The sequence below is a fragment of the Hyperolius riggenbachi genome, chromosome 8 (genome assembly GCF_040937935.1).
Source record: "Hyperolius riggenbachi isolate aHypRig1 chromosome 8, aHypRig1.pri, whole genome shotgun sequence".
NCBI classification, from domain to species: domain Eukaryota; kingdom Metazoa; phylum Chordata; class Amphibia; order Anura; family Hyperoliidae; genus Hyperolius; species Hyperolius riggenbachi.
In genome coordinates this window covers 295940843-295963005 of record NC_090653.1, presented here as the reverse complement: position 1 = coordinate 295963005, position 22163 = coordinate 295940843, and the positions used below count along the sequence as shown (strand labels likewise).

The window sequence follows — 22163 nt, the reverse complement described above, 5'->3', positions numbered from 1 at the left end:
GAGGGGGACACTGGAGGTACAGGGGACAGAGGTGACACAGGGGGACACTGGAGGCACAGAGGAGGTACAGTGGGCAGATGTGACACGGAAGGGGACACTGGAGCTACAGGGGGGGCACAGAGGAGGTACAGACTCAGAGGGCAGAGGTGACACAGAGGGGGACACTGGAGGCACAGGGGAAAGAGATGGCACAATGTTCCGACTTTAGAACAAATTCAGATTAACAGATTCAGGTCCCTGTTAGGTAACCGGGCACTACCTGTATTGTCATATTACATGCATATTATAAAACTACTAGTTGACCTAAGAACGTTTAAAAACGGACTTTAGGTCTACTCACGCCGCCACCACAGCCAGTCAGTGCACATGCGCGTGCACCCGTCACCGCGCGCGCACCCGTCGCCAACCGTGTATTCCCAGTGTAATGCTTGGGAATACAGGTAGTCCTCGGTTAATGAACGAGATAGGGGCCGTCGGTTCGTCCTTAACCTGAATCCGTCCTTAAGTCGTGACGCTGTTCCAGCCACCTTTGCCCCCATTCTATAAGCAGAGTAAGCACAGCGGAAGGCAGATAGGGGACATCTCACCTGTTCCACGGTGGTGTAACGTCCCGGCGTGCGGCCCTTCCTCTCTTCGTTCACTGTCCTCCCGGCGGCTTCTCATGAGTCGAATAATGACGCATCAGGAGGAGCCGCCACTAGGGGGCTTTTCCTGATTACGTCATTATGCGAAGCGTGTGAAGCCGGCAGGGGGACAGTGGATGGAGCGAGAGGACGGGCCGGGCAGCACGCCAGGAAGTTACATCACCGTGGAACAGGTGAGATGTCCCCCATCTGCCTTCCGCTGTGCTTACTCTGCTTTACCAACGGCAGCAGAAGAGGTAGTCCCTGGTTGTGTGACGTCATCGCATTGGTAAGTCGGGCGATTGTAAACCGGGGACTACCTGTACACGGTTGGTTGGGAATACTCGGTTCGTTTCTGCTCTCGATCGTTTACAATGTCTCCCCATCACCAGAGTCTGCTTTATGTTCTGTTGTAGGAAACTGTTGATCTTATCAATTTAGCCAGAATGCCTGGGAAAGCCTCCTGAAGTGACAATTAAGGCATCTTATTACATTTATTTATATTTGCTAATGAATGTTTCTCCTCTGTATGTCAGTATATACACTGCTGCCCATAATTATTCATACCCCAGGCTAACTTTGACTTAGTTACTTTTATTCAACCAGCAGCAAGTCATTTTTTGACAGGAAATGACATAGGTGTCTCCCGAAAGATAGTAAGACGATGTACAAGAGGCATTATTGCGGGAAAAAAACATTTCTCAGCTTTTATTTACATTTGAGCAAAAAGTGTCCAGTACAAAATTATTCACACCCTTCTCAATAATCAATAGAAAGCCTTTATAGGCTATTACAGCAAATGCTTCCTATAATTGCAGACCAGCTTTTTGCAGGTCTCCACAGGTATTTCTGCCCATTCATCTTTAGCAATGAGCTCCAAATCTTTCAGGTTGGAGGGTCTTCTTGCCACAATGTGAGCAGCCACAATGGGCAGCCGGAGGTCCTCACTGAGCTCCATTGTCTTAGCCATGACTGTCCACAAACCCCCTGCAGAGAGCTGCTGTTTTTCACCTGTTGAGTTGATTAAAACAGCTGCTCCCAATTAATCAGGGTAATTAGGATGCTTTAGAACAGCTTGGACTATTTGGGATGGTATAGAACTTTGGATTTTCCCACAGTTAGTTTGTGAAGGGTAAGAATACATTTGGACTGGACACTTTTTGCTCAGATGTAAATAAAAGCTGAGAATTTTTTTATTTCCCACAATAATGCCACTTGTACATCGTCGTATTATCTTTTGGGAGACACCTAGATCATTTCCTGTCAAAAAATTACTTGCTGGTTGAATAAAAGTAACTAAGTCAAAATTAGCCAGGGGTATGAATAATTATGGGCAGCACTGTATAAGCTGTGTGTTTCTCATTTTGTCAGGAGCCAAGCCCAACGAAGGCTTATTATTAGCTGAAAGCTCACGGTTTATTCATCGCTAAGTTATACAATAAATGGTATCATCCTGTTTCAAAACACCTTGCTTTTACAATGGGAAAACCCTGACTAAATCATTTATAAAGAAATAGTGTAAAAAAAAAAAAAAAAAAAAATTATTTATTTTCGCTACAGATCAAAGTAGTTTTTTCTCACTACAGAATGTCATTAGATTGAGTGTTGCTGTCACATTGCAGGCCTAGCGGTCACCGACATAGCGGTCGGGTCGGAACACGCCTCCAGTTTATATCTCTTTGTCCTCCGTCTGTCTTTAGGAAATAATGGTCTTTCTCTTCTCTTGAAGCCCGCCCACAAAGACTCCAGCGAATCCACAGAACAAACAGAAGCCACGGAAGAAAGCACACCCAAAAACGGTTTGGAGGCCGTAGAACGGTTATCTCAGCCTTCACCGAACACACTACAGGAGGCGGGACCTCAGGGGCAGAGCAGTGCCGCACTAGCGAAGGCCCAGTCTGGTAAACCCCCTGCCTTATACATCAGGAGGCTTGTAGATCTTGCAGTTCGTTTTGAATGTATTGATTGGCATTTATGGGTACAGGAAGTCTTTGTCACATGACTTCCTTTCTCTGTCTCGCTGTTGTTTTGTACATCTCTGGTCCGCACATGAAACAAGTGCTCTCCCCAGATATTTCTTCCAGCCGGGTGGTATCAAAAAGTAGCTGAGTGGGGCACGACGGGAGAATGCAGGGCCGGTGCTTCTCTTTACAACTCTGCCTACAGCATAGGAGGCGGTTCAGGAGGTGAGCCGATGATGACCGGATGGTCACCACAATTAGCTGGGTGGAGCATCCAGCTAAAAGAGAAAACACTGAAGGGACATGTTTGGGTGCTTTGGGCAACAAGCATTCATACTTTCCACCAACTAGAGGCTGGTTGAGGTGAACTTGTGTCCAGTTGTTCATGGAACAGTCCAAGTCTGCCCCTTTCTGCCTCAGTAAGATGCAGCTATTGGTCAGAGGACCCCACCTCTTGCCATGTGATATTAGTGGGCGTCGGTCTACAGAAAGGTGGTCAGTGAGAGTCCGCATTGACGCAGGAAGGGTCTGGCACAATGTATAACTCAAAGAGGCCAGTTTAGAAGTATTGTAAAATAACATATGAGAAGCTCGAAGTGGTGTCCGCTTATGCTACATTCCTTCTCAGTTACCACTGGCCGTCAGTCAGCGGAGGAGGGATTAGGGTGGTTTTTGGGGCAGCTGGCTGAGGGTCTTGCCCAGACATGGGCAAACTTGGCCCTCCAGCTGTTAAGGAACTACAAGTCCCACATTGCACTGCAGGAGTCTGACAGCCACAGTCATGCCTCATAAAGGCAAATGCATTGTGGGATTTGTAGTTCCTTAACAGCTGGAGGGCCAAGTTTGCCCATGCCTGGTCTTGCCTCTGTCTAGATTCCTCCTTAGTTCCCACTGGCAATCAGTCAGAGGAGGAGTGATGGAGGGTTCTCAGAGTTTCCTAGTTCCCGCTGGCAATCAGTCAGAGGAGGAGTGATGGAGGGTTCTCAGAGTTTCCTAGTTCCCGCTGGCAATCAGTCAGAGGAGGAGTGATGGAGGGTTCTCAGAGTTTCCTAGTTCCCGCTGGCAATCAGTCAGAGGAGGAGTGATGGAGGGTTCTCAGAGTTTCCTAGTTCCCGCTGGCAATCAGTCAGAGGAGGAGGGAGTAGGGTTGTTTTAGGGGCAGCTGGCTGAGGGTCTCTCCTCTGTCTGGATTCCTCCTTAGTTTCCTCTGGCTGTTTTGGAGCTCTTGTAGTTATGTGTCTCTTCCGCAGTGCTGAGGTTTGGCTGATGGGTTTTCTGTGATATTATTGATTGATCCTGCCTGAATATAAATGGTGATCTATGAAGCCTGAGTGACATGGAGAAGGCTGACTACTGTCTCCTGTGGTGCAGCTGCTGCAGCCAGTCGGAAGAAGAAGCGGCGGATGGGGACCTATAGTCTGGTGCCCAAGAAGAAGACCAAAGTGCTGAAGCAGCGGACAGTCCTGGAGATGTTCCGGAGCATGGCCAACGCCTCCGGCAGCCCCAAGGTGAGTGCGCCCCCTCCTGTCTTGTATGATAAGCAAGAAGGGAACTTTAGCATGAAGTGTGTGATGTTCAGGAAGGAGGATAAAGTGCATGCCCCCTTGTTGTGCCATGTCACTCTGCAAAGCACACCTGAAGTGAGAGGATATGGAGGCCGCCATATGTATTTCCTGTTACACAATACCAGTTGCCTGGCAGGCCTGCTGATCTCTTTGGCTGCAGTAGTGTCTGAACCTTACACCTGAAACAAGCATGCAGCTTATCCAGTCTCACTTCAGTTACCTTATCTGCTGCATGCTTGTTCAGGGGCTATAGCTAAAAGTATTATGAGGTAGAAGGTCCTCAAGACAGCCAGGCAATCTGTGTTGTTTAAAAAGAAATATGGCAACCTCCACATCCCCCTTGCTGCAGTTGTCATTAAATCATTAACCCCTGTTACGTGTGCTGCAGAGGGGCTTGCTTTATCATAGTTTTGTGTGAGACCAGGTGTTCTTGCACCTGTGTCTAGCTTAGTGTTTTTCATAGTTGTGTTTTGGGAAAGCCATGTGATCACAGAGATTCCCAGCCTGCAGGTCATGTGATCAGAGATTCCCAGCCTGCAGGTCATGTGATCAGAGATTCCCAGCCTGCAGGTCATGTGATCACAGAGATTTCCAGCCTGCAGGTCATGTGATCACAGAGATCCCCAGCCTGCAGGTCATGTGATCACAGAGATCCCCAGCCTGCAGGTCATGTGATCACAGAGATCCCCAGCCTGCAGGTCATGTGATCACAGAGATCCCCAGCCTGCAGGTCATGTGATCACAGAGATCCCCAGCCTGCAGGTCATGTGATCACAGAGATTCCCAGCCTGCAGGTCATGTGATCACAGAGATTCCCAGCCTGCAGGTCATGTGATCACAGAGATTCCCAGCCTGCAGGTCATGTGATCACAGAGGTTCCCAGTCCGCAGGTCATGTGATCACAGAGGTTCCCAGCCTGCAGGTCATGTGATCACAGAGATCCCCAGCCTGCAGGTCATGTGATCACAGAGATCCCCAGCCTGCAGGTCATGTGATCACAGAGATTCCCAGCCTGCAGGTCATGTGATCACAGAGATCCCCAGCCTGCAGGTCATGTGATCAGAGATTCCCAGCCTGCAGGTCATGTGATCACAGAGATTCCCAGCCTGCAGGTCATGTGATCACAGAGATTCCCAGCCTGCAGGTCATGTGATCACAGAGATTCCCAGCCTGCAGGTCATGTGATCACAGAGGTTCCCAGTCCGCAGGTCATGTGATCACAGAGGTTCCCAGCCTGCAGGTCATGTGATCACAGAGGTTCCCAGCCTGCAGGTCATGTGATCAGAGATTCCCAGCCTGCAGGTCATGTGATCAGAGATTCCCAGCCTGCAGGTCATGTGATCAGAGATTCCCAGCCTGCAGGTCATGTGATCAGAGATTCCCAGCCTGCAGGTCATGTGATCAGAGATTCCCAGCCTGCAGGTCATGTGATCAGAGATTCCCAGCCTGCAGGTCATGTGATCAGAGATTCCCAGCCTGCAGGTCATGTGATCAGAGGTTCCCAGCCTGCAGGTCATGTGATCACAGAGGTTCCCAGCCTGCAGGTCATGTGATCAGAGATTCCCAGCCTGCAGGTCATGTGATCAGAGGTTCCCAGCCTGCAGGTCATGTGATCAGAGATTCCCAGCCTGCAGGTCATGTGATCAGAGATTCCCAGCCTGCAGGTCATGTGATCAGAGATTCCCAGCCTGCAGGTCATGTGATCAGAGATTCCCAGCCTGCAGGTCATGTGATCAGAGATTCCCAGCCTGCAGGTCATGTGATCACAGAGATTTCCAGCCTGCAGGTCATGTGATCACAGAGATCCCCAGCCTGCAGGTCATGTGATCACAGAGATCCCCAGCCTGCAGGTCATGTGATCACAGAGATCCCCAGCCTGCAGGTCATGTGATCACAGAGATTCCCAGCCTGCAGGTCATGTGATCACAGAGATTCCCAGCCTGCAGGTCATGTGATCACAGAGATTCCCAGCCTGCAGGTCATGTGATCACAGAGATTCCCAGCCTGCAGGTCATGTGATCACAGAGGTTCCCAGTCCGCAGGTCATGTGATCACAGAGGTTCCCAGCCTGCAGGTCATGTGATCACAGAGATCCCCAGCCTGCAGGTCATGTGATCACAGAGATCCCCAGCCTGCAGGTCATGTGATCACAGAGATTCCCAGCCTGCAGGTCATGTGATCACAGAGATCCCCAGCCTGCAGGTCATGTGATCAGAGATTCCCAGCCTGCAGGTCATGTGATCACAGAGATTCCCAGCCTGCAGGTCATGTGATCACAGAGATTCCCAGCCTGCAGGTCATGTGATCACAGAGATTCCCAGCCTGCAGGTCATGTGATCACAGAGGTTCCCAGTCCGCAGGTCATGTGATCACAGAGGTTCCCAGCCTGCAGGTCATGTGATCACAGAGGTTCCCAGCCTGCAGGTCATGTGATCAGAGATTCCCAGCCTGCAGGTCATGTGATCAGAGATTCCCAGCCTGCAGGTCATGTGATCAGAGATTCCCAGCCTGCAGGTCATGTGATCAGAGATTCCCAGCCTGCAGGTCATGTGATCAGAGATTCCCAGCCTGCAGGTCATGTGATCAGAGATTCCCAGCCTGCAGGTCATGTGATCAGAGGTTCCCAGCCTGCAGGTCATGTGATCACAGAGGTTCCCAGCCTGCAGGTCATGTGATCAGAGATTCCCAGCCTGCAGGTCATGTGATCAGAGGTTCCCAGCCTGCAGGTCATGTGATCAGAGATTCCCAGCCTGCAGGTCATGTGATCAGAGATTCCCAGCCTGCAGGTCATGTGATCAGAGATTCCCAGCCTGCAGGTCATGTGATCAGAGATTCCCAGCCTGCAGGTCATGTGATCAGAGATTCCCAGCCTGCAGGTCATGTGATCAGAGATTCCCAGCCTGCAGGTCATGTGATCACAGAGATTCCCAGCCTGCGGGTCATGTGATCAGAGAGGTTCCCAGCCTGCAGGTCATGTGATCACAGAGATCCCCAGCCTGCAGGTCATGTGATCACAGAGATCCCCAGCCTGCAGGTCATGTGATCACAGAGATTCCCAGCCTGCAGGTCATGTGATCACAGAGATCCCCAGCCTGCAGGTCATGTGATCAGAGATTCCCAGCCTGCAGGTCATGTGATCACAGAGATTCCCAGCCTGCAGGTCATGTGATCACAGAGATTCCCAGCCTGCAGGTCATGTGATCACAGAGATTCCCAGCCTGCAGGTCATGTGATCACAGAGGTTCCCAGTCCGCAGGTCATGTGATCACAGAGGTTCCCAGCCTGCAGGTCATGTGATCAGAGATTCCCAGCCTGCAGGTCATGTGATCAGAGATTCCCAGCCTGCAGGTCATGTGATCAGAGATTCCCAGCCTGCAGGTCATGTGATCAGAGATTCCCAGCCTGCAGGTCATGTGATCAGAGATTCCCAGCCTGCAGGTCATGTGATCAGAGATTCCCAGCCTGCAGGTCATGTGATCAGAGGTTCCCAGCCTGCAGGTCATGTGATCACAGAGGTTCCCAGCCTGCAGGTCATGTGATCAGAGATTCCCAGCCTGCAGGTCATGTGATCAGAGATTCCCAGCCTGCAGGTCATGTGATCAGAGATTCCCAGCCTGCAGGTCATGTGATCAGAGATTCCCAGCCTGCAGGTCATGTGATCAGAGATTCCCAGCCTGCAGGTCATGTGATCAGAGATTCCCAGCCTGCAGGTCATGTGATCAGAGATTCCCAGCCTGCAGGTCATGTGATCAGAGATTCCCAGCCTGCAGGTCATGTGATCAGAGATTCCCAGCCTGCAGGTCATGTGATCAGAGATTCCCAGCCTGCAGGTCATGTGATCAGAGATTCCCAGCCTGCAGGTCATGTGATCAGAGATTCCCAGCCTGCAGGTCATGTGATCAGAGATTCCCAGCCTGCAGGTCATGTGATCACAGAGATTCCCAGCCTGCGGGTCATGTGATCAGAGATTCCCAGCCTGCAGGTCATGTGATCAGAGTTTTCTATTGTGAGCACTGACAGTCTTATGACGTCACATGCGCCCCACACGCAATATGCCAGTAGACACGTAAAGCGCCAGTGCAGAAGTGGAAGATGTATGGCCACCATGGTGGGCAACAGCGAACAGGTAAAATATTTTAATGCTCGGGGGCACATATATATTTGGAGGGGGACAGCGGCCAGGCGGTGGAACAAAGCTGATTCTCTAGAGCTTTCATGCTGAAATCGGCTTTTGGTGTATGGGCAGCCTATGGATCTCTCTGATCAGAGAGAGATCTGTCCCTTGGTCGATATGCCCATATATGGTTATGTATCTGGCTACTTTTAGCCTGAGAATCCATGCGGTGTTTTTTTTTGTATTAAAAAGCTTTATTGAGCATATCAACAAATATACAAAGCTTTTGAAAGCAGAACAGATAAAACATAAGGTATAAGCATACCAACTAAACATCAAGAAAATATGGGGGAGCATCTAGAGGACATAGTGTAGATAGTTGGGCCGTCCGGCCTGGGAAATGGGGTACTCGGAACCTCCTTCTGAGATCCCAGGGGTCAGTCCCTCCTACCTGTTTTGGTGTAAGATTATATTGCTCCCTCTAACACATACATAAAACTTAAAAAAAAAAAAGAAAAAACCACATACATAAAAATAAGAAACAGGATAAAAAGAAAGAATGAACTATCAAGATACATTCCTGCATAAGGTATTTGGTTACAAGAGTCCTGAATAAATCCAAACCTGAACATCATACTATAATGAATGAACACATATGTCCGAGGGAAATTAAGCACTCCTATAAGTTTTCCAGGATTCCCAAATGAGATCAAATCTTGTCATATTCTCAATGCTATAAAAATAAACCCGATCCATTATCATCATTAGGTCTAGACGTTGGGTAACCAGTGATAACTCTAGTTCTGTGGTTTTCCATTTGAAGGCTATTGACCACTGAGCGGCTAGTAGCATGTATCTATATAAAGGTCTAAATCTGCCTGGCACATCATCATTAAAAGTATACAACAGGGCCTGGGAGGCGGATAACGAGACCGGAAAGCCAAACACTTCTCGGATCATGGTTGTCCATGCGATCCAGAACCGCTGTGCTCTGGGGCAGTCCCAAAAGACATGCAGTATCGTTCCTTCCAATCCACATCCTCTAAAACAAGTCGATGGGACCGAGGGATATATTTTATGAATTTTTGCCGGGGTGTAATACCAGCGAAATAAGATCTTGAGTGCCGTGTCTTTGACCATATTAGATTTGACTACACCAGAGACAGCGGTCCGGATATAAGACCAATCTGTTGGCTCAAATTGAGTGCCTAAGTCGCGCTCCCAAGCTCTCATATATGTCAGTTTATTCTCACTGTCACAACCTATCAGCTGGGCATATAAAGATGAGATTAATCCTTTTTGTCGTGAAGATCCAAAATAGAGTGACTCAAACAGTGAGGGTTCAAACTCTGGGGGTGAAGAAAAGATGGAAGAGAAGTAATGTTTTATCTGACAAAAACGAAAAACCTCCTCTGGGGGGGGCATTTTGACTAAATCTGAGCATATTAAAGGTAACTGGAACATCTCTGATCCAAAATTTATTGGCAGTTGAACGGCCTTTATCTCTCCACCAGGAAAACAACTGTGGGTTCCTAAAAGCCGGAATAAAGCGAGGATTTCCAAAGATGGAGATCCTGGAGGAGGGAAAGGTCATAAGCTTATATGATGAGGCAATCGAGATCCATAGCTTAGTCAGTGACGAAACAATCCTGTTCCTGCCAGCAAGAGTTGATGTATCTCTTTTAGTTACAACCGTGACCAAAGTAGATAGGTAGAATGGGAAAATTGTGGTAGATTCAAATTGGTACCAGGTGGGAGGGTTAGATTTTATTCCCCAATCTAAGATTTGACTGAGCTTAGAGGCTAAGTAATAATGCCATAGGCTGGGTAAGCCGATACCACCCTGTAAAGGGGGTCTGTACAGGACTTGTGCTCGAATTCTAGCTGGTTTGCCGTCCCAAATAAACTTGTTAATTTGTGACTGTAAGCTAGATAATGATTTTTTAGTAATAGTTATTGGGAGCATGCGAAACAAATATAACAATTTGGGGAGAATAATCATTTTACATGCTACACATCTGCTTAGCCATGAAACCTTAAATGAGGACCATGTTTTCAGGAGTTGAGTAATATTATTGACTGTATATGAGAAGTTAGTTCCATATAAATCCCCATAGCTGGGTGTAAGAAAGACTCCCAAGTATTTAAATTTAGTTTTACTCCATTTGAACCCGTAAGTAGAGTCTAACCATTTAATTGTATGTGGATAGAGATTAATCGGGAGGGCTGTAGATTTAGCGGGATTTACCTTAAGGCCAGAAAATTTTGCGAATTTATCCAATATTTGGAATAAGTTAGGCATGGTTGTTATAAGTCTAGTCAAGAACAGGAGAGCATCGTCAGCATACAGAGTTAATTTGATGTTGTCGATTCCATAACCATGGATGTCAGGATGTCGTCTAATCGCCACCGCCAGAGGCTCTAAAGCGAGAGCGAATAGCAATGGGGAGAGAGGGCAACCCTGACGGGTTCCACGTTTGAGCTGAACAGGAGCGGATGATGATCCAGGGATGCGGATCACTGTAGATGGGGAGTCATACAATGCTGAAACTGCTGTAATTATAGGGCCAGATAGGCCAAAGCCTTCCAAAGCAGCGGTCAGATACTGCCAACCCACTGAATCGAATGCCTTGCTAATGTCTAAACCCAACATCATAAATCTAGAGTTTTTGAGTTCAGCATCCTGTAATATGTTAACAGCTAGCCTAACATTATCAGAGCCTTGCCTACCTGGGATGAAGCCAGTTTGAGTGGGAGCGACGAGACCGTGCACCATGGAGGCTAATCTAGTAGCCAGGATTTTAGCAAAAAGTTTGATGTCATTGTTAAGGATAGATATAGGTCTGAAACCTGCCTGGGTAGAGTGATCAGTATCCGGTTTAGGAATCAGAGTCATATTGGCCAAAAGCATATCTGGGGGGAGTTTTTCACCTTGGAGAACAGCATTAAACATAGAGATCAGAGGGTGCAATAGTGTGTCAGCAAATTTTTTATAATATAAGGGTGAAAACCCGTCAGGGCCCGGGGCAGTAGAGGATTTAAGCAGCTTAATTGATGCTAATACTTCTATGGGGGTGATCGGAGCATTAAGAGTATGCAACTGATCTGGTGAAAGGGAGGGCAACTGCAGAGTATCCAACCATGCTTTAAGTTCCATATTGTTAGTTAATATATCGGTTCCTAGTAAATTTTTATAATAGTCCTCAAATATTTTTAAGACTTTGGGAGGTAGTACCTCCTCTCTGCCTCCAGGGCTTTTTAATTTATAGACATGTGGGGGTTTATAGTATTGGTTTAATTTACGTGCGAACTGAGTAGAAGGGTTATTGCCTCGGAGGAGGAACTTTGCTTTGGAAAACTTCAACGCTTTAGCATGAGAGTTATCTAGTATAGAGTTCAATTCGGTTCTTTTCAGATTAATTTCATGTAAAATTTCTCTAATTGTTGTGCCATAATGCCGTTTATATAGTAAATCTAGCTCAGCAGTTAGTACCTGAATTCTTTGTGATTTTAGTTTTTTTGCCCGTGCTGCTTTTGCCATAAAGATACCTCTCAGAACTGGTTTATGTGCTGCCCATCTTAGAATAGGGGAGGTGTTATCCTCATTATTAAACAAAAAATATTCCTCCAACTCTCCCACCACGGCTTGTCTATCTGAATCCTCAGCCAAAAGAGAGTCGTTAAGTCTCCAGTTGCCGGGATTGAAGGGTATACCGAAACCAGTCAAGGAGGACTGAACCATATGATGGTCAGACCAGCTACAGGTGATAATATCCGTGGAGGTAGAGTTGGAGGCAATTATTGGGGACAAGTAAATATAGTCTAAGCGGGCATAGGATTGGCGAGGGTGAGAAAAAAAGGTATATTGCCTACAGCCGATGTTATGGGCTCTCCATATATCTATTACTTTATTTCTGGAAAGAAAGCTAGTAAGTTTTCTCGGGAAAGTTTGTGCGAAAGGGGATTGAACCGATCTATCCAGAAGTGGGTTAGCTACCGCATTGAAGTCTCCTGCAACTATCAAGTGTGTTGAGGATAATCTATCCAGTTGGGATGATAGAAGTTGTAAGAAGGCAGTTTTAGAGGCATTGGGAGCATAACAATTAATCAGTGTAACAGCTTTACCCTCCAGAATACCTTTAAGAATTAAGATTCTGCCCTCCGGGTCCATGAAGGAATCAATATGTGTAAATGAGACTGAGTTATGGAACACTATTGCAACTCCTCTAGCTTTTTTGGTAAATGAGGCATAATAGGCCCTATTATATGCCCGGTGCAAAAAAGTGGGTGGTTTAGAGTTAATAAAATGCGTCTCTTGTAAAAACAAGACTGAGGCCTTCAGGCTCTGATAATGTTGGAATGCTTTTCTACGTTTGACTGGCTCATTTAAGCCCTGGACATTATGTGTTATCATATTGAACATTCTAGGCATGAGAGAACTGTGATGATGAAGAATACAGCATTTACACTTAGTGGCTCATGGTCTATATGAATAGACAGGACTTCTGTGGAATGAAAAGAGAGATTCGAATATCCTAAGATTGCAGGAACATAACTACTTAAACCAAACATATAAAACAGACATAAAATCAACATTATCTCTGGGCAATCACTCCTAACTGTCCCACGACTAATAGGCCCAGAAACTCTCAGTGGCTTAACCCGGACCACACTGAGAGGGGGGGTAATACCCGTATCCCTAAACCCGAATTGGGTAAAGAACAGTTAAAGTGGTGCAGCGGTGAAGGACCGTTTCCCTGCCATTTTAAGTATTAGAGCGCCAAGTGCGGGGAGTGTTGTTCAATGGTTGTTTACGATATTTCTCCAATTGGGCGAGAGTGACTTGTAGGCCTAGTGAGTTTAGAAGAGAAACTCCTTGCTCCAGTGTAGCTATGATGTGGATTTTGCCGTCACGGGAAAGTAAAAGCTTAGTGGGGAAACCCCACTTATACTGCAACTGTTGCTCTCTGAGAAAGGCTGTTAGAGGAGCCAGGGACCTGCGCCTTTGTAAAGTGAACTGCGACAAGTCAGTAAAGACTTTGATGTTGCTGTATGGAGCCGGAAGTTGCGAATTCTGGCGCATGTAAGAGGAAAAGGCATCTTTAACATGGTAAAACTGAAAGCATGCTATGGTATCTCTGGGAATCCTTTCAGGTAGAAAGGCGGGCTTAGGCAGTCTGTGAGCCCGTTCGATTGTGTATTCAATGCTGGAAAACTGAGGTACTGCTGACCTGACCATTTCTATCAGATAGCCCTTCAATTGCGTGCTATTTATCGATTCATCGATACCCCTGAATTTAAGATTACAGCGGCGATTACGGTCCTCTAGGTCAGCAATCTTCAGCTGAGTAGCCTCATTAGCTGAGTCAGGTCGTTCAAGCTCAGTGACAGTCTTATTGTGTTCCTCAATTAACATGGAGACACTGTCTTCAGTAAGTGACACACGAGCTCCCAGATCATCATGAAACTGTTGCATAGAGTTTGCTATAGTCAGTATCTTGTTTGACATGGAGGTTTCCAGAGCAATCATCATATCCTTAAGAAAAGCACGGTCCACTGGCTGGTTGGAGTCAGGGATCTCTGCGAATGCACTGCTGTGGCCTGTGACTGCTGTGAGAAGGGAGAGAGCTTCTGCCTGTGAGTCTGCCGGGCCTGACAGCCTGGGCTTAGATTTGGCTGGGCTAAGAAAGGTGGGGGAGGGTACCCCCTGTTCAGAGGACTCTGAGGCTGATGGACTGCGGGGCAGGGCCACATTGGATGCCTGCTTTGCGGGTATTTGTGAGGCCCCTCCGCGGCTGGATGCGGAATTTTGTACGCTTGCCGCCTGTTTATTGCTATGGGATGCGTTCGTCATGCGAACTGGCAATGCGGACTTACGCGTCCCGGAGGAGCCGGCGCCATCTTGCTCTCCATGCGGCCCAGACCTTCTCCGTTTGAACATGTCGGGGATGCGTTGTGGACGCTGGGTATCCTGCTGTGAGGTGCTGGAGGCTTCCATCTCCTCCTCCGCTGGGGTTTGGGACTGAATTTCCCCGTCTGGCATGCTGTGTGATGTCGCTTTAGCTGGCTGGGATCAGGAGCTCTTCACACTGCTGCCATCCACGCTGAGCTCCGGCCACGCCCCCCTCCATGCGGTGTTTTATACCTTTTGTCTCCGGAACAGAAGAGGCCCTGTACTATACTAACATGGCCACAAAGTAGGGGAGAGATTAAGCACATGAACATGAAGTGGTAACAAGAGGCGGTCAGTCTGTGTGTGAAGGGGCGTGTCCTCTGGTCAGGCTGTCCTGTGTGCATCAGGTGTGATTGAAGCTGGTCACATTATGTCTTGTAGAGTGACAAGGATTCGGACAGCCCTCACCTGAATGGAGAGAATGTGGAGATGGACTCTGAGGAGGAGGACTCTGAGGAGCTGGACGAGGAGGATTATCACAGCGCTGACCCCAGTATCTCGGAAAACCAGGATGAAGGTCCGGCGGAGGAGGCAGCAGAGGCCGACAGTCTGAAGAAGGTAAGGACTGTATTCCAGGGAGCGGTAATCAGCAGATCAGTGCACAGACATTCATGTAGCCATTCCTGGGTGATCGTTACATTTTACAACCCGCTGGTACTATATTACTACTGTATATCTACAGGGAGGCCCATATATATCTGGCCAGAAGTGGCAACAGCGACACCTGCAGGCGAAACACGAGTACCACTCTCCCTGATTACCCAACAGCACACCATGGGGACATTACATTATAATATTATTGATTTTTTTAAAGTGCCAACATATTCTTTGCAGAGTAAGGCCTGGTTCACACTGCAAGAGCTTTTTCTAAGCTCTTTGTGAGTTGAAAAGCTCTTTCTAATGTAATGCTAGGAGTGTGATCTCACCAGAGCGATGTGATTTTATAAAACTCCCACATAGCATTGCATTAGCAAGAGCTTTTCAAAATCACTTGCGCTAAAAAAGCTCTTGCAGTGTGAACCTGGCTTAAAGGAATACTATAGATTAAAGCATTTTTTTTAATGGTGTATGTTAGGGCACACGATACCACAAGTACTAGGAGCATTTTCCTTCCTCACACAACTTTGCCTCTCTGCTGTAAAATCCTGTCAGTCAGGCTCTTAAAGGGCTAGTCCTTGTTACTGCACAGGGATGTTGCTATCAACTCCTCAGTGTATAATCACCTTTCTGAAAGAATCTAAAGGTGGCCATACACTAATAGATTTGCAGCAGATTCGACCATCAGATAGATTTCTGTCAGCTGCGTGTCAAGGTGAATCTGACAGGAATCTATCTGATGTGTGCCACTCACTAGAAACAGATTTCCAATAGATTTCAGAATAAAATGCATTATTGGACCATTAGATCCAATGCAACTCCATAGCCCAATCTACACGATACGATTCTTTGTGCGATCCGATTACGATTCCATTTACGATCCGATTAAATCCGACATGTCCGATCGGGATTTGATTCAATTCGATTTGCCATTGCAGAACAATGGCAAATCGAATCAAATCCCGATCGGACATGTTGAATTTAATCGGATCGCAAAAAGAATCGTATCGTGTAGATGGGGCTTATGGGCCATCGCAGATCAACCTAGATTTTCCATCCTGTTAGAAAGATCAAATCCATTGAAATCGGACGCAAATCGATCGATCGATCGATTTGAAAGAATCCATTTCTGATCGATCGATTCTATGCAATCGATTGAGTGGTCGATAGCTGAAATCGACCAGTGTATGGGCCCCTTAATTCGGGTGGTGGAAGGGGGTTAAAGATTCTAGCAATGTGTGTTCCTTGTCTTCTGTTCTCTAACAGATAAATATCCTGATAATGCCTTTGTAAACAGCCTCTCCCTCTTACCAGCTTATGAAGTAGATGTAGCCTGGAATGTATCATCATAAGCAAGCTAGTCAGTCATTTAGGAATAGTGTATGCACACCTCCCTGCTAATTATATTACAGCACATCTAGTTACCCATTACCTCCTCATATCAGCCGCCTCCTCGTGTCTCCTGCATGCTGTGACACAGTTTATTTGTGAGCTGTGTGAGGAATGAAGGATGATTTTTAACCCTCTGGGCGATACAATCACATCGCCCAGGAGGGGGCGCAGCACTTTTTTTTTTTTAATTTTTTTTTTTAAATCCTGTAGCTAGCCTAGCGCTAGCTACATGATAGCCGCTGTGCAGCGGCATCCCCCCACCCTTCGGCGATCAGAGTAAGCAGGAAATCCCGTTCAGAACGGGATTTCCTGCTGGGCTTCCCCGGTCGCCATGGCGACGGGGCGGGAGGACGTCGCCGTCGTCATGGAGGTCATGACGTCAGAGGGAGTCCCGATCGACCCTTCAGCGCTGCCTGGCACTGATTGGCCAGGCTGCGCAAGGGGTCTGGGAGGGGCGGGGGCTGCGCGGATCGGCGGCGATCGGAAATTACACGCAGCTAGCAAAGTGCTAGCTGCGTGTAACAAAAAAAAATTATGCAAATCGGCCCACCAGGGCCTGAGAAATCCTCCTGCGCGACATACCCCGAGCTCGGCTCGGGATTATCGCCCAGGAGGTTAAGCAAGGAGAGGGAACTAGGTGAATAAATAAAGTGCCCCTAGCACTAGTGGTAATGTGTACCCTAATATAGAGTATTAAAAAAAAAAAAGTTGTTTTGATTATTAATTAATGATAGTGTTCCTTTAAGAGACAGGCGTGGGGTACATGATAACAGACAATGGTACACACAATATATAGACACTGGTACATAGTACAGACTTGGAAGACACAGTGCATATTAACACTTCACTCTCAGCTAAAAGGATCCAAGTCTGAGGATCTTACACCAAAACTAATTACGGTACCACAATATTTTCCGTCACGCAGGTTTTTGCCTGTTTTTTTCTGTTCTTGTTTTGTTTTTTAATATTAATATAAAAATAATTTTGAAAGAATTTCAAGTTTTTAAACAACACACAATATATGAGAGCTTAAACAACCACTGGTTTATTCTTTCTTTTTTTTCGGGGGGGGGGGGGGGTCAAGATGTCTGTCTGGTGCGGCCCATTTGAGTGACCAAAATCTAGGTTTGTATGGTGAGCTTTAGAAATGTTTTGCCCAAGCTGCTCCTGTGTGGACAGATCACAAACGAATCACTCCAGCCCCCAGCCAGTGTCTCACGGCCCTACAAGCAAGGGGAGAGGAAAGAAGCAGGAGAGAAATGCACTGTGTAATTCCTTATTTTAGTAGCTAAGCATTGCTGCAGACCAGAGCTTGTATTTTACAGGCAGGAAGGTTTGAATTGGGATTATCCTGATTCAAAACTTCCTGTCTGTAAAATACAACCTCTAGTTTCTTGGCTAATTTAAAATAAAAACAGTGAGCTTTCAGCTTGCAAACCTTTTTCAGACTCCATTCTTATTGATGACAAATGTTAGAATATACAATCATAAGAAGGTACAGAGATGTTTTTGCAAATATAAGTGTCATCCAGATACATTAATTACAAGGGATCTTGCAAGGATTGTGAGGTATTTACGGCAAATAGACAAGACCCTTGGTTTACTTAATGCCAACATAGACTCAGGCTGACATGGAGAGTTTTTTTTACAGACCCTATTCTTGTCACTGTATGCTGCTGAAAACAGCTAACTGTACATTATTGAGCCAGAGGGCACAGTGATTCCTAGAGGGGCCAAGTGCCTCAGTGTAGCACCACCCATGTGCACCGTGCATATATATATCTGCTTATTAGTATATAGGATGAGCCAGGAACACACATAATGTTTCTGCTTGCCCTCGCCCATTACTGATCTGTGCTTTGTGATGCAGGTGGACGATTTGGAATCTGATGAGGAGGAGGCGGAGTCTATGGAGTCACAGGAAGAGGAGGAGGAAGAGGACGGCAACGAATCAGATGCAGTGAGTGTTTATGGGAAATGCCGCCTGTTTCAGCTGCAATAGTACCTTATACTATAATACCACTTTATATTATTATTATATTACATAACTTTATATTATTATTATACTCTAGTACTTTGTATGTTACAAGAGTAATATTTTCGTATTTCTGGCTTTTTGGCAAAGTTAGATTCCTGCTGTCAGGACCAAGCTGCTTATAGAATATCCTGGTTACCACCATGTGACCAGAATCACCTGTGAGGTGGCAGCGAGAGGAATCAAGGCACGCCCCCTATTAAGTATTGCCCCTCTATTCCTAAAATCGGAGAAGAGTAAGCTTGGTGAAGCTTTGTCCCATTATGACAGACGTCTGAATTGTAAAATAACCAGCAGCATGACTAGTGCTGACTAGCGGTACACTGCCCTGCAGCTCATACACGCCCACACTGCTGCTTATTGGAGGAAGTGCTATTTCAGCCTCCTCCCCCTGCTCTCAGCTGGAAGGGCCATACAGCTGTCTGTTCCCCACAGTTCTTTCTCTGTTTCACTACTGCCACCTAGTGTTAGTTTGTGAGAGTTGGGTCCATCAGATATAACAATAACATTCCCATAGGACTCAAAGCGCTTAGGCTCCAGTGTTCTCCCCAGAATTTTTTTCCAGCCGGGGGGCATGAAAAAGTAGCCGGGTGGGAAATTATGGTCACGATGGGTGGGGAAAGAGGATGATGTCTGCTACTACTAGGTGAGAATGGACAGGGAGGATCATGCTGGGGAGAAGAGTAGGTGGAGCACGCTGGTTGTTACCTGGTGAGGTAATCATGCTAGGCATTTCCGATAGGGAGAGAGGATTACTAAGTGATGCTAATGGAGAAAGGCATCTTGCACTGAATGGTGCCGTTTTGATGGGCAATCCGATAAAGTGCTGCCAAAGCCGGATTAATACCAGAAAGGAGCTGTAGACAGGGTGACTAATTTAGGCCCAAAACCACACATCCCCACAGACTGTTTTGTTATCTAATTCAAAAAGTCTCCCAATAGTGTTGGCTGTCATAGCAGTAGCAAACCGTGTAGACATGCTTGTTGTTTGTCTATGGCTAAACAGCATACACTACAAAGGAAAATAAAAGTGCTTGGGGGTTTCTACTGTGGCTTCTCCCCTTAAAAAAAAATCAAGCACTGGTAAACAGACATACATACTGTATACAGGAAATACAGTATATAGAGGACAGAGGGGGGGTTCAGTAGAAGAAGTGAATACAAACAAGAGGAATAGGTGTGAGTGTCTGGGAGGGAGATAGATTCTTTGAGGGACAGAGACAGAGAGTGTGTGAAAAGGACTGGGAAAGAAAAAAAAAAGAGGGATAAAGTGTGTGAGAGATAAATGTATAAGAGGGAGACAGACTAATGCCGAAAAGAAAATGTGTGGGAGGTGCACAGCACAGTGCAGGAAGTCTGCAGACTGATGTCCAAGACAGCTAGCTATGTAACCTCTCCGGGCAGAGCAGTGGGGGAAGGGAAGCAGTAGTGACTGTAAAGTTGTTTAACCCCCCTGGCGGTATGAAAAATTCCGCCAGGGGGCAGCGCAGCAGTTTTTTTGTTTTTTTTTTAAATCATGTAGCGAGCCCAGGGCTCGCTACATGATAGCCGCTGCTCAGCTGCATCCCCCCAGCCCCGCCGATCGCCTCCGGCGACAGGCGATAAGGAAATCCCGTTCAAAGAACGGGATTTCCTGGAGGGCTTCCCCCGTCGCCATGGCGACGGGGCGGGATGACGTCACACGTCATTGGGAGTCCCGAACCACCCCTCGGCGCTGCCTGGCACTGATTGGCCAGGCAGCGCATGGGGTCTTGGGGGGGGGGGGCCGCGCGCCACATCAGATAGCGGCGATCGGGCGGGGGCCGGCGGCGATCAGAGTGCTGGCGCAGCTAGCAAAGTGCTAGCTGCGTCTAGCAAAAAAAAATTATGAAAATCGGCCCAGCAGGGCCTGAGCGGCACCCTCCGGCGGCTTACCCCGTGTCCAGCACGGGGTTACCGCTAAGGAGGTTAATACGGGTCTCGGTAGCACAGAGACAGCAGCTGACAGTCATCACAAGGATTCCCTTGCTGGGGGACCATTACTGTTATCAGATAACCATCTGCCCTGCTGCTGCTCTCCCCGGCATGAACGAGCGTTGCTCCACGCTGTTCTCTATGTGCTGTGACCTCTGATCGGGGGAGGCTGGGGCACGTGCTGGGAAATGTCCTGCATGATGGGAAGACAGAAGGAGGAGAGCCGTTCTCTGCACTACTCGGGCAGATCAGTGGCTCACCAGATGGAACACAGTAAGCCCACGTTCTCAGTTCTTTCTCTGTGTGCTCCGACTCCTTCAAAGCTCCCGCGGTCTGGCTTGTAATGTCAGGAGCTGAGGAGGGCGGAGATAGTGTCAGAGTGACAGCGGCCAGCTCCAATGCCACAGCCGCTGAGCACTGTGCTGGACGAGTGTGGAGAACGGCAAATACGCTGCAGACAGGGAGGGAGTAGTGATCACAGCAGCCGGGCGGGGACTGACTTCCAGCCGGGCGCTCCGCCCAGTTAAAAGGCTCTGGGGAGAACACTGGGCTCTCTCTGATTCAGTAGTTGGTGGTAGGATGAAGTATTCACACAACATATAGAACTAGGGCTGTAGAATTGGAGCCCAGGAGTCAGTCATAAAAAAATGCTCAGACTCCTAATACATTTAAAGAGGAACTCCAGTAAAAATAATGTAATAAAAAAGTGCTTACATTTTACAATAATTACGTATAAATGATTTAGTCAGTGTTTGCCCATTGTAAAATCTTTCCCCTCCCTGATTTACATTCTGACATTTATCACATGGTGACACTTTTACTGCTGGCCGGTGATGTCAGTGGAAGGAGATGCTGCTTTCTGTTTTGGCAGTTGGAAACCGCTGTAAAACAGCTGTTGTTTCCCACAATGCAATGAGGCTCACAGGCAGGAAACTGCCAGGACCACGGTCCTCAGAGTTTCTTGTGGAAGGGGTTTCACCACAATATCAGTCATACAGCGCCCCCTGATGATCGGTTTGGGAAAAGGAATAGATTTCTCATGGGAAAGGGGGTATCAGCTACTGATTGGGATGTAGTTCAATTCTTGGTTACGGTTTTTCTTTAAACTGCGATTAAAAGGGGGAAAAGTTATAAAATGTGCTATTTCTCAGCTAATAGTCACCATAAATAACTTGTATATACAGTAATAGCTGTGCTTAGTCCACAAACATGAAATAAGCCAATCACAGAATAGCTACTTGTGCTGCTGTAATAAAGCAGTCCCCGTGTTCTTGATAGATCGGACTGTGTGCACAAGGATCTGTTATATATAATAATATGTAAGAATAAAGCTCAGTGAGTAGTTGTGACACTAGTAGAGATGGTCAGTGAGATGGTCAGTGAGATGTGAATCTGTGCTGATGCCGGTTTATGCAGATTCTCTATGCAAATGTATTGAGCTTGAAAATGAACCAATCATTTTCCACCTTTGCAGGATTTGATTGGTCCGTTTTCAAGCTGGATACATTTTCCTACAACATTTTGCATAAACACCGACCTATTTGCCTCTCACTGACCTTCCCTGGTCACTATTGCAACAGCCAGCTGAGCTGTTCTGTAAACTGACATTCATATAGCATTTTATATATGTAATTTCTTATATTCTTCTAAGCAATACCAGTTGCCTGGCAGTCCGGCTGATCCTCTAGTACGTTTAGCCACAGCCCCTGAATAAGCATGCAGATCAAGTGCTCTGCCTGAAATGTGACTGAATTAGCTGCATGCTTGTTTCAGGTGTGTGATTCAGGCACTACTGCAGCCAGAGAGATCAGCAGGACAGCCAGGCAACTGGTATTGTTGAAAAGAAATTAAATATGGCAGCTTACATATCACTCTCACCTCGGGTTCACTCTAAGGATAGTTAAAATGCATCTTTTGTGTACATAAAAAAGAAAAAAACACAAAGGAACACTAATGCTTAAAGTGTACCA

The 22163-nt window shown here is 47.0% G+C and overlaps 1 protein-coding gene across 10 annotated transcripts in view; it reads left to right on the top strand.

Annotated features, from left to right (window-relative positions):
- The window catches only part of EHMT1 (euchromatic histone lysine methyltransferase 1), a 185417-nt gene that overhangs the window by 79768 nt on the left and 83486 nt on the right, over positions 1-22163 (top strand). For all 10 annotated transcript variants that reach the window (XM_068249180.1, XM_068249179.1, XM_068249184.1 and 7 more), the window contains exons 4-7: positions 2353-2524; positions 3956-4092; positions 14598-14774; positions 18076-18165. In XM_068249180.1, the coding sequence (XP_068105281.1) occupies positions 2353-2524; positions 3956-4092; positions 14598-14774; positions 18076-18165 (576 nt within the window). The remainder of the gene's footprint in view (positions 1-2352; positions 2525-3955; positions 4093-14597; positions 14775-18075; positions 18166-22163) is intronic.